The following is a 14,133-nucleotide window of genomic DNA, read 5'->3' as shown; positions in this document are numbered from 1 at the left end:
GAATAAATGGAGAAAAGAATGGAAGGACTTCATTCTTCGCCTGGGCTCCATGGTGTTCTTATTTGCATCACCGGTTTGTGAGGACAAGGAAAAGGCTGGGCAGGCAATTCTTTTCTTTGTTTATCTGAACATTCATGCATGCCACAAGGAAACCCTGAAGCCCACCCCAGAGACCGCTATGTGCCAAAGCGGGGTCCTCTCTCAGTCATAAACAGCAAGCCTGCCCTGGGTGAATTTAATGTCTAGCTTACCAACCTCCCACCTCCCGTTCCCCCCACTACCACCATGCAGGAGATAAGGGGTCCTCAGGATATCACACATCCCCAGACCTGCCAAGGGCATGGACGGAGCTGCTGGACTCATTCCATGCAAAATGAAACTGATCCTAGGGGTTAAAGGGCTGAAGCCTTCAAGCTAGCTGTCAATTGTACAGAAAAACAGAACTGGGGCTTCACTGAGAGGGGAAAAAAAAAATAAGCACCAACAAACATCCAGGAAAGGGAGACAAAGAACAGGAACAAAACTAACAGAGGAGATAAAATTGGACACTTCCCCAGTGTCCAACTCTGGGCTAAGGCCATCATAAGCCTCAGTACCTCATCCTCCCATGACCTCATTTTACAGGTAAGGAACCTGAGACCTTGACATGCGGCTAAGTGTCAGGCTGGCTCTCAAAGCCAGACTTGTCTGGTTCCAGGGCCTCAGAGCCCAAGCTGACTCTCCATCCATTACCTTATACACAAAGGGAAGCTTTACCAAATCCAATTAGATTCTCGGAAAGACTTCTCAGGAATCAGACCTAATGAGGGGAAAGCTGACCCTCAGAGGAAACCAAAAGTCAAGCAACATCATTTTATTATAATAAAAGGAAGAACTACAGAAAGCTAAAGGACTGACTTACTGGCCCTCCCCTCCTTCCAGCTCTTACCCCTTTTACATTCTACATTATGCAAGCAAATGACAATGCACCCAAGCAAGGAGACAAATAATTCCATGGGGAAAAGACTAAGGGCAGGGAAGCAGTGTCCATTAAATGCCCCTATGAGTCAATAACATGCATGGACCAAAGCAAGGTCCAAGAGGCTGATCTTAGGCGATGCCCAAATGCCTCTCCTTTGACCCCATGCCACCCTAGGCCCCTGAGATGGGATTCATATGGCCCAGCCTCAAAAACTATCTTTGTCTCTAGAGCCTTGGGTAAAATTACATTCTCTGTCTTAGTTTCTGCATCTCTAAAATGGAGATGCCAACAGACCTTGGGGGTGGTTATATTGAAATAAATAAGCACAAGACACAAAATAGAAATAAAGCACCTGCATCATCAGTATCCTGGCTTTCAAAGAAGACCTGAGAGGGCCCCACCGTGGGCAGCTTTGTGAAGGTCTCCAAATGAGGCCTCCAATAGCCATATGTTAACTGCCCCCTCAAGCAGACAAACTGCTGTCTTTAGCTCCCAAAACTTCCCAGTATGTGGAAGCAACTGGAAAAACACTCTGACAGCAGCCCATCTTTTCCAAACATTTTCCATAAGCTACTTATTGCTAAGTATCCTGTATGCATCTTCTCATTTGTGCCTTTCAACTTAGAAGTTAATGCCACTGTGTCCATTTGATAGATAAGAACACCACGGAGGTTCAGCCACTCATAAGCAGAAGCATCTAGATTCAGGAAGGTGATGCCACAAGGAAACCCTGAAGCCCAAGAGACGGCTATGTGCCAAAGATGGGGTTAGACACGACTGGCTAAGCTCAGATTCAGACTCTCAACTCTATACAGGTCTCTCTTCCCAAGACCAACCATCTCTCTTAAAAGTAGATTTTTAAAAGTCAATCCTCTGATTTCTTTCAAAGTCTCTGTGTATTTCCCATCCATCTTAAGGCATTTGTTTCCAGCAAAAAAAAAAAAAAAAAGGGAAAAAATCTTGCTATTCAAGTAGAAAATCCAGCTATGTCTTGATAATTCTGAAATTCCTGTTCTGGGAAATGTGTATCATTGGTTTTTTTCAAAAGATTAGTGAGCTATGACCCTCTCCTGAGAGGATTACATCTTATTTTAGTATGACCAGGTGACTCCAGATATTCTGAAATACTTGAACTTGGGCACAGACCTTTTGATTTTTAAATTAGTTACGAGTGTTTTTGAAGAAAGGAAAACAGCACATGTTCATAAAACACACACACACACACAAACACACAAAAGCCCTTTATTGGTAGCCTGTTAGAGATTTGCTTCAAGTGTGCCACTGGAGTCAGTGTACAAATTCTGAATCATGAAAGCAAATGACAATAGCATTCCAACAGAGGCCCAGGCCAAAGCACAGAAGAAAGAATACTCAAACTTCAGCTTTACCATCCCAGAAGCCAAATGACTATCATTTATGTCCATGGGGCAAGCGTCTACGCCCCTTGAGCTGTTTGTACATGATGTGATCGTGTTGTGCTAATAGACATTTCACTAATAATGGAAACCGGTAGGAGGTGGAGAGTAAAGCTGTATGTTATGACTCCAGGCTGAAAACTACATACATCCAATGGATTTACTGCCTCCCACATCTATTGTTCTTTTTACAATATTTTTCCACCTCTGCCTTAACAAAGTACCATGGAAAAAGCATTTCGGGTGGAAGAGGTACAAAGAGCCAAATGTCTGCCCCATATTTCTGATTTTCACCTTGCTTTACAAATTATTGTACAATGTTACAGCAAGAACAAACTTTAAACCCACGACTGCCCACCTTCACTGTGCAAGGAATGAGATTAGGAGGATTTGGGAAAGCAAGCAAAAAAAAAAAATCAACTCCCCCCCTGGGGACATAATACATACTTTTCTCTGTTACTGTGCCCTGCTCACATTAAATGTGCATGACATATGTTGCCTTCATTTTATGAATTCATCATGCAATCAAAGTGACAAAATTCCAAGAGTCTCTCTTGTTCTTCACTAACAATAAATCAGGATGATATCAGTGATAAAGTAACCAGAGAACTAAGGCTTTCCATGTGCCATCCACTGTTCTAAACAGCTATTATTTAATCCTTCCCAAAGCCCCATGACACAGGTGGTTTTATTATTTGTTTCACTTTAGGATGAGCAAATCAAGGCCCAGGGCAGTATTGTTAGTGATTCGCAGGACAGAATTCAACCCCACAGCAAGTGCTCTTTTGTAAAAATCTCCTTTTCTCCTGTGCGTCGTTCTCTGGAATAGAAATTTAGACCATTCTAAAACCGGATACTCTGTTCCCTCCTGGCAGCTGAGAGTTAGCAGTTGTCAGAAAAATGAAGAAGGGATTGCAGGGTCCAGTTTTAAGCAAGGGGGGCATCTAGATTTGGGAACTCCACTTGCCAATTATTCCTTTCATTCCATTTGAAGGGGCATTGAAGTCTCAGGAAAATAAGTCACCAAGTATACCATGTGCTTAGCAACCTGAGCAAACAGATGTACAGCAGGTTCTACTTTTCAGGGAAAACATGAGGGAAAATGCTCTCTGGTTTTTGCAGAAAAGTTGAGTCTTCAAGTTACAGCTGAGATTGGCTGCTGGTCAGGAGCTCCACAAGGTTATTCTCTTCTCTGGCAGCTCCACCTTCCAAGCTGAGGACAGTGGTGGAGGCTACCTGATACCCCCTTTTTCCCTATGAACTAGGGACCTAGCAGTCAGCCTTTCCATCCTCTATCAGAAATCACGCACACCCCATAGCAGGCACAAGCCCACAGTGGAAGTTGTACCCAACCTCATAAGGGCTCAGCCACCAACAAAGCTGGTCTTCACTGCCAGAAGAGCGCGTCTGGAGGTTCTTACCTAAGAGTAGAGCATCTGGGGGAAAAACAGCAAGGGTGCCCGCATCCCAAACCACCCAGCCTTCCCATCTTTCGTGAGTCCCGAAGATGAATCCAATCATGTGCCAGTGGGATGGGCCAAGCCAGCAGCACATACTGTAGAGAAAACTCAGAGGCTTGAGGGTTATAAAAAGAAAAAAAAAAATAGGTATCCGTCCCAGCCCCACTATGGAGCAAGCTGTCCCACCTCCCTAAGACAAGACCCATCTGGGAGGCAGCTAACACAGGTCTTCTCCCAGGGAGGGAGCCAGATCAAATTCTGTACATCAGCTACTTCCATTCAAAGAATGCTTTGCTCATTGGAAAAACTGAAGAAAAAAAAAAAAAGTCCAGCTCCAACCCACTCTCCTACCTGAGAAGGTTATGACCATGCACACACTTGGTAGATTGTGGGAAGCCCCCCAGGTAAGTCAATCTGACAATATGTAGAAACAAATGGCTCTTGGGCACTTTTCTGACTATTGGCCTAAGTGGAATCACCAAAGCTTGGGCAGATTTACTTTCATTACTGAAACTTTACTAATGTCCAGTGCTAATTACAATAGCATTACCCACTCCCATGATTTCAAAGTGTTGCTTTGTTTATACATTGAGGGGTGGCCAGTTTCACTCACTCAATCTCTTTCAGGAGATCAGCACAGGGCTGCAGACGCTCAAGGCCAAAACACAACAACATAGCTGCCAAAAAAGCTCTAGAGAGGAGGACAGAACCAGTGGGAAGAGCCAAGGAACACAGGATGCCCTTCGGTGCCTCCTGTGGGTGGTGACAGATGGCTGTCCCCACATATGGCTTCACCTCCCTGCCCCTTGAACTGAGGGAAGATGGCCATGCCTCAAACTCCTGATGGTCTCCAGCATCACTCCCCATAAAGTTCCTGGGGAACTTGAGTTCTCCAAGGCCTTACAGAGCCCGTTCTCACAGGAGAAAATGCCTAGCATGCTGGCCATGAGGACACTTGGATTAAGGAATGTCCGCAGTGGCTTCTGCAAAAATCTGTGTGGCAGAGTCTATGACCAGAAGTGCTGGGCTCTCCTGTGGCTTATGGGCCTCTCTCTGGGCTGTGGAGCAGACAATGGACACTTCCTCAGCCTGACCCACTGCCCACGTGGCAGGAGGAGCAACACAGGAGAGTAAGTAATCCAATTCCTGGTGGCAAGGGACAGTTTTCTCTGGGTATCTTCCCCTTCCCTCAGGTAGGAGAGTGCTGACCTCACAGTGCAGAGAACACACCCTGACAGAGGCTGTGACTGCTGCAGCCCTTCCAATCTAAGGTCCTTGGTTCTCTTCCAGGCACCAGGTAGGGATCACCTTGCTACAATGCCAACCCCTAGCCCTCACTCACTCATCCACCCACTTGTTCACTCACTGAGCCAACAGATATACAGGCCCCACAATTGCTCAGCAAAGATGACCTGAAGACCTTGTATTTATGCTGCAGCTAATAATGACCATGACTCACTGACCGCGGAGCCTTTGATGTGCCAGGTACTGTGCTAAGGGCTTTGCATATTTTATTTCATTCAATCTTCACCACAGCCTGCAAGACAGACAATTTTGGCCTCCTTTCCCATTTCAATGTGCAAGTTCAGAAGTGTCACTTTTAGAAGTGACCCAACTAGGAAATGGCAAATCAGAGTCTCAAATCCATGTCAATCTAACTTTAAGACTGTCTTCTCAGCTGTTAACCCAGGCTTTAATTGTTTCTGATGTAATTTCCCAGATGTTATCTCCCTTAATCCTTCCAAACACTCCTGAGAAAGAGTATTCTTCTTCTTTTTTTTTTTTTTTTCCAAACAGGAACTGAGGTGGGAAAAGATAACACAAAAAATGAGAGAGTGCAGTTCCATGGCCAGGTATGCAGATTCCAGATGAATCTCAGTCACCTTAGGGGGGCTGCTTCACTTCTGCAAGCCTCAGCTTCTAAATCTGTAAAGTGGGATGAATGACACTCTCGGCCTCAATAGGTTGTTGAGAGAATTTAGTGAGATAACAGGACCTGGAATAGAGAGACTGCACAGTGAATGCTATCTGCTTTTACTATTAGATGCAACCATTTACCCAAGGCTACTTAGGAAATGCAGATGGAAAAGATAAGCAGACAGAGCTGCTAAGCCAGTGGCCTTTCCTTCACTGACAACATTGAATCTCCAAGGACGGGCATCTCTGGAAATACCCCAAGCTTTCCACCTATTACCACATAGAATTCCACAGACTGAACGGGGCTGAATGGATGAGCTACAAAGAAGGAAAAAACAGAGCACCAATCTGAAGGCAGCCTAACCCACAGGGGGCTTAGCCAGGGCCTGGTGGACCCCACACTTGGTTTAATGCTCTACTGTCATCATCTTGAGATGCTAAATAATTTTTTAACATGGAATTCTGCACTTTGCAATGGGCCGTGCGAATTATACAGCTGGTCCTGATCTCAACAGGTTCTCACATTCCAGCTGCATATGAAATCCCGCACACTGGACAAATCTAAGCCTGGGGGACTGGGTCACCGGGTTCTGTCCCAGGACCCTGGCTCACTCTCTCAGAACAACCAAGAGGACAAGAACAGGCTTCTCCAACAACAGGCAGCATCTGGCACATTCTGTTATGAGCAGCCTCCACTTTTATTGGCACAGGCGCACGCACTCGCAAAAAAAACTTAATAATGATAATGGTAATGGCATGTTCAACCCCCAGAATCGATGGGGAGTTGCTTGCCCTAAAATGGATAACCAGAGGTCCTTTGGGTGAACCCACAGCATTACAGCCCTGCCCAACTTGCCTGTTCAGATTGCTTACATGGATAACAGCTCTTTTAACCTTGGGAGGGTACTGTTTTCCAATAACGGGTGCCAAGATAAATACTCTGAAGTGCACAGAGTGAAGCAACCACCATCTATTCCTTGTCAAGAGATAATGCTTTCTTTCCCAATACAGCCTTCGAATGCACACTAACCGTTTGGCTTGTGGGTTGTTTATTTTCATAATCTTGATTTGGGGTAACTGAGGAGCGTTGAAACACATACATTTCATACTCCTTATAAATGTAGTACCTTATTTGAACTTGTTCAAAGCAGATGAAAATTGAAATGCTTACCACTTGGTAGAAATATATCAGACCCTTTACAGAGTTTTGTTGTAAAAAAAAAAAAAAGTAACTTGACTCTAGAAAGCAGCTGGGCTGGCTAGATACACAGACACCCCCTACAACATGTTAGCCTCACAAATGCCCAACATACCCAGGGTGGTGGCAAGGTTGGACTCCTCTGGAGAGGGTCCTGGAAGTGCTTCATATTCAAGAGCAACTGCCTTAAGGGAATCTGCCCATCATTAAGTATTCAGGGAAATCCCACCCTCCTCTTCCTCACCATTTTATCTTCCTGTCTTGAAGGACAGGCTAAGTCCTGTTTAATGGACTGAGAAGGACAGCCGAAGATCACCAAAGCCTGACATTAGGAACTCTTCCTCTCATTGAATGATACTCAAAAGCTTCCCTTCTGCCACTCGAGGTGAAACACAGGCCATTATGTCTCTTTGTGTAAAAATGACATTAAAATGGGGGGTCTCATCTGCTAATTTTTAGCCTGGCATTTTATAACATCTATTTAATTTCTTTCTCAGTCTCGGCCACTGCAAAACCTCTAAGTCAAACCACCATGGCTTGGGGAACTCACAACCTGCTAAAATTCTCCATCTAGAAGACACGGGAGGGCTCAGCCCCGAGGATCTTTCAACCAGCACTGTGACTATGAAAGCGGGGGCGGGGGGGGGGGGGGGAATCCAGATCTAAATGCTGCTCACTGCTTGACAGATGATGTGTGTTTGGATAAAGCAAAAGTCTATTTGTTGGCTTCTATGATAGCAAATCTGGATTAATGACAACCCTGAAACAAAGGATCCTGCTCATGTGAGAAGGTGCACTTCTCTAAGGTAAGCCCAGCACACCAAGTCATTCATTGATCATCCTAAATGGGAACACTAAACACAGACTGAGGATCAATCAAAACCTGAAAAAGGCTTAAAATCCCAACCTAGCCCTCCTGTGAGTATGTACTTCAAATTGCAAGGAAACGAAACACCTGAAAGAGCTGCAGGTATTGGAGGTAATCACTTCACAGTTATTTCACTTCTGTTCATTCTAATACATAGCTATGTCTTCATCAAAAACTGGAAGTTTTAATTGTCCTTGCCCATGCCTGACAGCTCTCATAATTGTTAGGTGGTTTGGAATTCACATGTTTGCCTAAAATCAAACTGGTATTAGAATAAACTAATTAATAATTAATTAAAACAGCATTCAAACATCATATAAAAACATCAAATCTAAATAACCACATTGGAATAAATATCTGAAGTCTGCCTCCAACAAGAAAATCATGCCTTTATTTTCATTTCCCTTTATTGTGACTAGCATCTGTAAAATCACCTGAGCAAATGAAGTAGAATGTATCTGATGGGAAAGGAATTTTAAAAAAGATTTAAAAAAAAAAAGAAAGAAAAAGAATGAATGAAAGAGGTGCATGAAAAAACTTACCAAGTGACCAACTATGTGTGAGTTTGCAAGTGTAATTGGATATTTGCCTAAAATGCACATCCTAGTGATTGGACTACTAAAACCAATCAACTGTCCAGAAAGACTGAAAACTGTCATTTCAGAAATTTCAAGGCTTTAAAAAATAATCTGCAGGGGAAAAGTCGAGTCACTTGAAGTGGTGCTGTGAATTAAGCCACCGGCAGCATAGGCCAAATGCATTTCTCTTTTGGGATGGGAGGTAACTGTGTTTATTCAACAACACAAATGTTCCACAAAATAGAGCCTTCTTCATAATCTGTAATGTCAGGCTTCCTACAGGCAGCTACAGCACCGCTACTCAGGTCCTAGTGCGTGAATTATTCCTTTTTAATTATTTAAAAGTCTATCGATTTCCACATTGATGAAAAGTCATAATTATAAAAATGGCTTAAGGAATCAACCTTTTACTTTGCTGACTCTGTCCTGTGGAAAGAGACATCAAGTTTATGTATTAAAGCCAATCTCTCAATAAATAGTTGATAACACAAAATCCTGGTTGTGCATTCCAAGAAGAGCGTGCCTGGTAAGTGCTGCAGGAGGCATCCAAGGCAAATGTCAATTCTGCTCTGACTTTAATGGCAGAGACGAATATTACCTATATTTCTGTTGTGTATTTATCATCACGATTCTGGAAAATGTAATGGGAACTCTTGGTCCCCATGAACTTTCACTCCTGCAAATGTAAGCCTCAACAGAATGAAAAACTCAGTTCCTACCAAAATCCCCCTAAGGAGGATGAAATGAGAACCATGCAGGCTAGATGTCTTTTAGTATGAATGCTAAAGGTGCAGAGCCTATGAGTTTAACAACCCAGGTTCACAGACTTACTGGAATGTTTCTCACTGAATCCCAAAATAGCAAGGTGATGAAACCAGGCCTCCCCCAAAAGAACCCAACAAACAGCATTCTTTGGGGAAAATGGGGAGAGAAGTCATAGACTGAGATGGCCAAAAGATGCCTGCACTCCTAATGCTGGAGTGAATGTGTGAAAAAAGAAAGTTAATTACAAGTTGAAGTGAATGGAAACCCCTGCAGGATCTGCCAGCCAGGCACAGAGCAGCACACCAGTACTTTTTACCCTTCCTGGGGCTTACTAAGCTCTAACAATCTCGAAACCTCTTGAGATTCACACCAACATTCGAGTCCCACTATCTTCTACTGTGTTCAGAAAATACATAACTTTGCACAAATATGCCTTGCTGCATTTTATAAAACCAAAAATACTCCCTTCATATAGTATTAATTGGTTGCTATTTCTGTGCTCAACTAAGACAAAATATATATATATATATATATATATATATATATATATATATATGAGAAAGTCTGGCATTGAAAACCTAATATATTGTTGTAATATAAAGTAAAAAAAAAAAAAACCCACAGTATCAAACAGAAACAAAGGAGAAAATAATTATCCTTTCTAATGTGATAATGAAGTATATTGCTAAACGTTTGTGTTTACTCTGATGAAATTAGCAATAATGCTACCATCTTAAATTATAGTACCTGATGAAAACATGTTACCCAAATGGCAGTTTTCCAAGTCTTCAAACACCTTAAAATAGATGGCCAATTCTTATTTAACTTCTATTTACAATAGTTACTTTGTAAAGTTTAGGCCTTACTGCAAAAATTACTAAACTCACATTTTAAAATTGAATATACTCCCCTGAATCACAACATGAAGTGTCGATTAAAGAAATTACATAAAATACGTACAATTACAATACATAAAATTACATAGCGGGTGTATATTACAACTTTCTTAACTGAAAATCAAGTTTAAATGTCCATTCCTTAAAAGTGCAATTATAGTCTATTATAGAACATGTTATTGCCACCTTTGAGTTCCCTTAATACAATGTTGCATTTTCTAATCCAGTTTGCTAACTTATTTTGAAAGCCTCTTAATTGGTAAGGGTTCAGTGAAGGGATGGATAGATGCATAGAGCTTTGGTTTAGAGGAGTAATTCCTTGCATGAGTGGCCAAAAAACTTGGAAAAAAAAAAAAAAAGCAAGAGAGGCAACTATTTTCTTGCTTTTTCAAATGATGTTAGACCTCCCACACTCCAAGCATCTCAGATCTTTTCCCTTTCATATCCTGAACTCTCTATACCAACATTCTTTGCTAATTTTAAGAACACAATCATATTTGGGAAGTCATAGACTGAGATGGCCAAAAGATGCCTGCAAAAATGTTTCCCAACTTGTCTAACATATCTTTCCTAACACTCATGAAAGTCCTTGCAAAGCAATCTGAAGCCATGGGCATTTCAGGACCCCCCAGAGCAGATGATTGCCAATCAAGTGCTAAAGCAGATACCCATTCTGGAACTTCATGCTGAACAACACCTCACCTGCCCCTCGAATCAGATCACAAAATACCAAGCAGCAGCAAGAAATGACAACAAAGCCATAAACAGCTGGAAATAATTTCACAATTGTCAAGCTGCAAACATGACAAAAGCAAAGCAAGGCTAGTGAATTCAATATCAGAAAGGATGCTGATGAGAAGGTAAGAGAAGCATTTTAGCTGTTTCCAATCTGCTATTATAGAATAACCAATAATAGGGTTGATGGGGTTTTGTGCAATCTGTGTGTGCGTGTGTGTGTTTTAACTTCAGAAAGGAAAAAAAAATCACATTTCATAGACTACCACCAAATGTGAGATAGAAAATATGTGAGGGGCAGGGAAGGAGGCTCTGAAGGGATTCTTTCAGAGTTGCTACAACTAAAACATGCAGGTGAAAAAATATTTCTTTTAAGTTATACAAAATTTTCTGTTCTTTAAAAGCATAAGGAAAACACACAGGCAATGTCACAGTTCAGAGCTCTTCACATACAATGTCTGACAAGTGGATAAAAAGCCAAAGCAGAGTACAGACTGGGTCTGGTCCAAAGGACAATAATATAAGGGGAAAAGGCAATTCCTGAAAGGAAGACCACAGGTATATAAAATATCACCTTCTGTAAAGGCATATCATAGAATCAAGTTTATATCAGCTGACTATTGAACTTCCCAAATTACAGAGGTGAGCAAACAATTTTTTCCAATGGTTTCAAGGAATATGGGCTACTGGAAATGTTTAAGTCCACATACCTTGTCATCTCACTGTGGGGTGATGCTTTATTATGATATTTGGATTTCATGGGAGAAACTGTTTCATATAATGTCCCCAAAAATGCTACTCTCTGAAATGGAATGCCATAAATAAAATACGTACTTGGTTACCAGGCAGCATGCACAACACATATGGTACGTTGGCCCAAAAAACACATTTAAAAATGCTTAAAAGTTAACTTAACAATTTAAGCTGTTTGTTCTCATTTTCAGAGAACTATCCCCTCAAGGCCAATTTTATTTTCTATTTGCCAGGAGAATATGTGGATTAATCCTTGTTGATTTGCTAACTTGAAATTCTCTTAAAGCTCTCTATTCTGTCTTCACTGGCCCATTCTTTTTCTGTATTTCTTGGAGGGGAGAACCAAGTACCATGTATCTCACAACGTAATTTTAAGCATAATGCTGCCTGCTTGAATTAAAATTGATGCAGCTTCTGATAAAAGCCTAATAATCAATTCTCCGTTCTTATTACTCTCCAGAATTATATGGACACAGACCAATTTCTTAAGTTTGTGGACTACTCTCATAGGTTATTACTCGGCAGTGCAGCTGAGTGGAAAGATAACCACATTCATTCTCCTTATCTGTAATGATGTAATGCATCCCAGCCCCGGGTCTATGATTGGGGAATAATGGGATTGTACAACTGCAGGGATGACAAACAATAGTGCAGCGTCTTTCTCTGAACCCCACTGAGCCTCCAATGCAAGGTGAAAGACATCATAAAACACGCACTGGTTCTGCCTCTTGGATGAAGTTAGCATTTTTTTGGCCTGAGGAGCATCTGCTCTCACACTGAAACAGCAATACCGACACTGAGAGGAAAGCCATGCAAAAACACTCAATTTCCAAGCCCCAGCCAGGACAGTGCAAGTGAGTATCCTGCTTTTCTTTGTGTTTAGAATCAAGTGTCATCTAAAAATAACCGGTTGGTAGGGAGAAGTCACTGCACAGTACAATGCCAAGAAACCGGGATCAGAGACTCCTCTGATAACTGATGCAGCTCGGGGCTCACGTTTGTTTGGAAAACTAAATCTGCCTCCATTTTCTGTGCTGGAAAAAAAAAAAAATCATCGCTTCCTGCCACCACGGAAACCTTACCTTTTGCAGAAGCTGGGAACCGGAGTACTTAGCAGCGATGGATTTTATCTCTCCACCAAAAGCGGAGGCCCACAGCTTCACCCTACAGGGAGAAAGGGCACAGGATGAAATGTAACACTCGTGCCACAGTCGACACGCACGCACACACGGGGCTATGGCTGAAAGAACCCGAGCAATGTAACATTAAAGAAAAGGGGAGAAAAGCTAGAAAAAGCGCCCTGGCAGAAACTACCGGTGCCAAACTGCAGAGCACAGCGCGGGAGGGGATACGAGGGGGGTCACATAGTTCAGAATGCGCAAAGTCTCCCGGGCTCTCCAAAAAGCCCAATGGGTTTTATTTGAACAATTACCTGAAGACTTGATCACCCAAAATGGGCATCGCTGGACAGATACTAGTCCGAAAAAAATCCACCGCCCATCCCCCTTCCCACAAAATAAGTGAGATGACAAGGTAGCAAAGAAGGAGGTAATTAAACGGCCCATGGAAGTTGGAGTCGGTAAACAGGCTCCAAACTTGGTGCTGTCACTTGAGGTGAGCCTCTCCAGGTCTCACTCGCCAACCCGAAGGAAGGGCTGAGAGGATCCCACCCCAGCTTCGCCGCCTCACGGTGATCCCGAAAGGCAGGTGCGAGAGGCGAGGCCGGCGAGGCCGGCGCCCCCGGCAGGTCCTGTCCAGCCGCACCTGCAGGCGCCCAAACTTGGGCACAGTGGGTTGCGGGCGGCGGGGTCCCCTCCCCGGGCGGCGCAGCACCCGGCACTTACACAGAGAGCGGGATCTGCTGCTCCGAGCGCACCACATCCCCCAGCGCGGCGTAGAGAAGCGCGGCGGCCAGGAGCGCCGAGGCCCCCCGGGACGCGCGGCGCTGCGAGCCCGGCCCGGCCATGCTGGGCTCTCTCCGACGCGCCGGCGGCGGCGACTAGAGTGGCCGCGGGGAGCTGCGCCGGGCGGGCGGTGGGCGAGCGCGCTGGGCTGCCTGCTCTGCTCTGCGCCGCCCCGCCTGCCTCTCGCGCGCCAGGCTCACTTGGGGAGCAGAAAAAGGAGCGGGGCGGGGGGGGAGGGCGGAGAGGAGGAGAGAGGGAGAGAGGTGGGAGGGAGGCGGGCGCGGGAGGAGGCAGGGAGACGCGCCTCTCGCAGCGGCTGCCGCCCGGCCCCGCCTCAGCGGCCCCGGGGAGTCCGGCGGGCAGCTGCGGGAGGGCGCGAGGCGCCTCGCGGGCGGGGACTCGCAAACTCCAGTGTCCTTGGCCGCGGCCGATCGCGCCCTGCCCCGCCCGGCCCACTGCGGCCGCGAGTTCTTTACAACTCTGCAGTCCGCCGCCGCGGGCGCGACTCTAGGACTAGCCCCGGGGCTGGCCTCAGGCCCTGGCGACCCGAGCCGGGGTGGGGGTGGGGGCGCAGAAGGGAGGCCCAGGGCCCGGCGCCCCACACTTTGCCAGTGACTGCTCTCGGACTGTGCGCCGCGTGCTCCGACCGCCTCCGGGCCGGGCCAGGTTAGGGCCGGCGGGGT

General features: G+C 44.7%; 1 protein-coding gene across 1 annotated transcript in view; it reads right to left on the bottom strand.

Annotated features, from left to right (window-relative positions):
• The window catches only part of Cacna2d3 (calcium voltage-gated channel auxiliary subunit alpha2delta 3), an 870,922-nt gene extending 857,410 nt beyond the window's left edge, over positions 1-13,512 (bottom strand). Inside the window, exons 1-2 of the mRNA XM_076868261.1 lie at positions 13,391-13,512; positions 12,629-12,710 (exon numbers count right to left, since the gene is read on the bottom strand). Of these exons, the coding sequence (XP_076724376.1) occupies positions 12,629-12,710; positions 13,391-13,512 (204 nt within the window). The remainder of the gene's footprint in view (positions 1-12,628; positions 12,711-13,390) is intronic.
• Between the last annotated feature and the right edge of the window lie 621 nt (positions 13,513-14,133).

Source organism: Callospermophilus lateralis, chromosome 1 (genome assembly GCF_048772815.1).
Source record: "Callospermophilus lateralis isolate mCalLat2 chromosome 1, mCalLat2.hap1, whole genome shotgun sequence".
Taxonomy (NCBI): domain Eukaryota; kingdom Metazoa; phylum Chordata; class Mammalia; order Rodentia; family Sciuridae; genus Callospermophilus; species Callospermophilus lateralis.
This window is presented reverse-complemented; position numbering and strand designations above follow the sequence as displayed.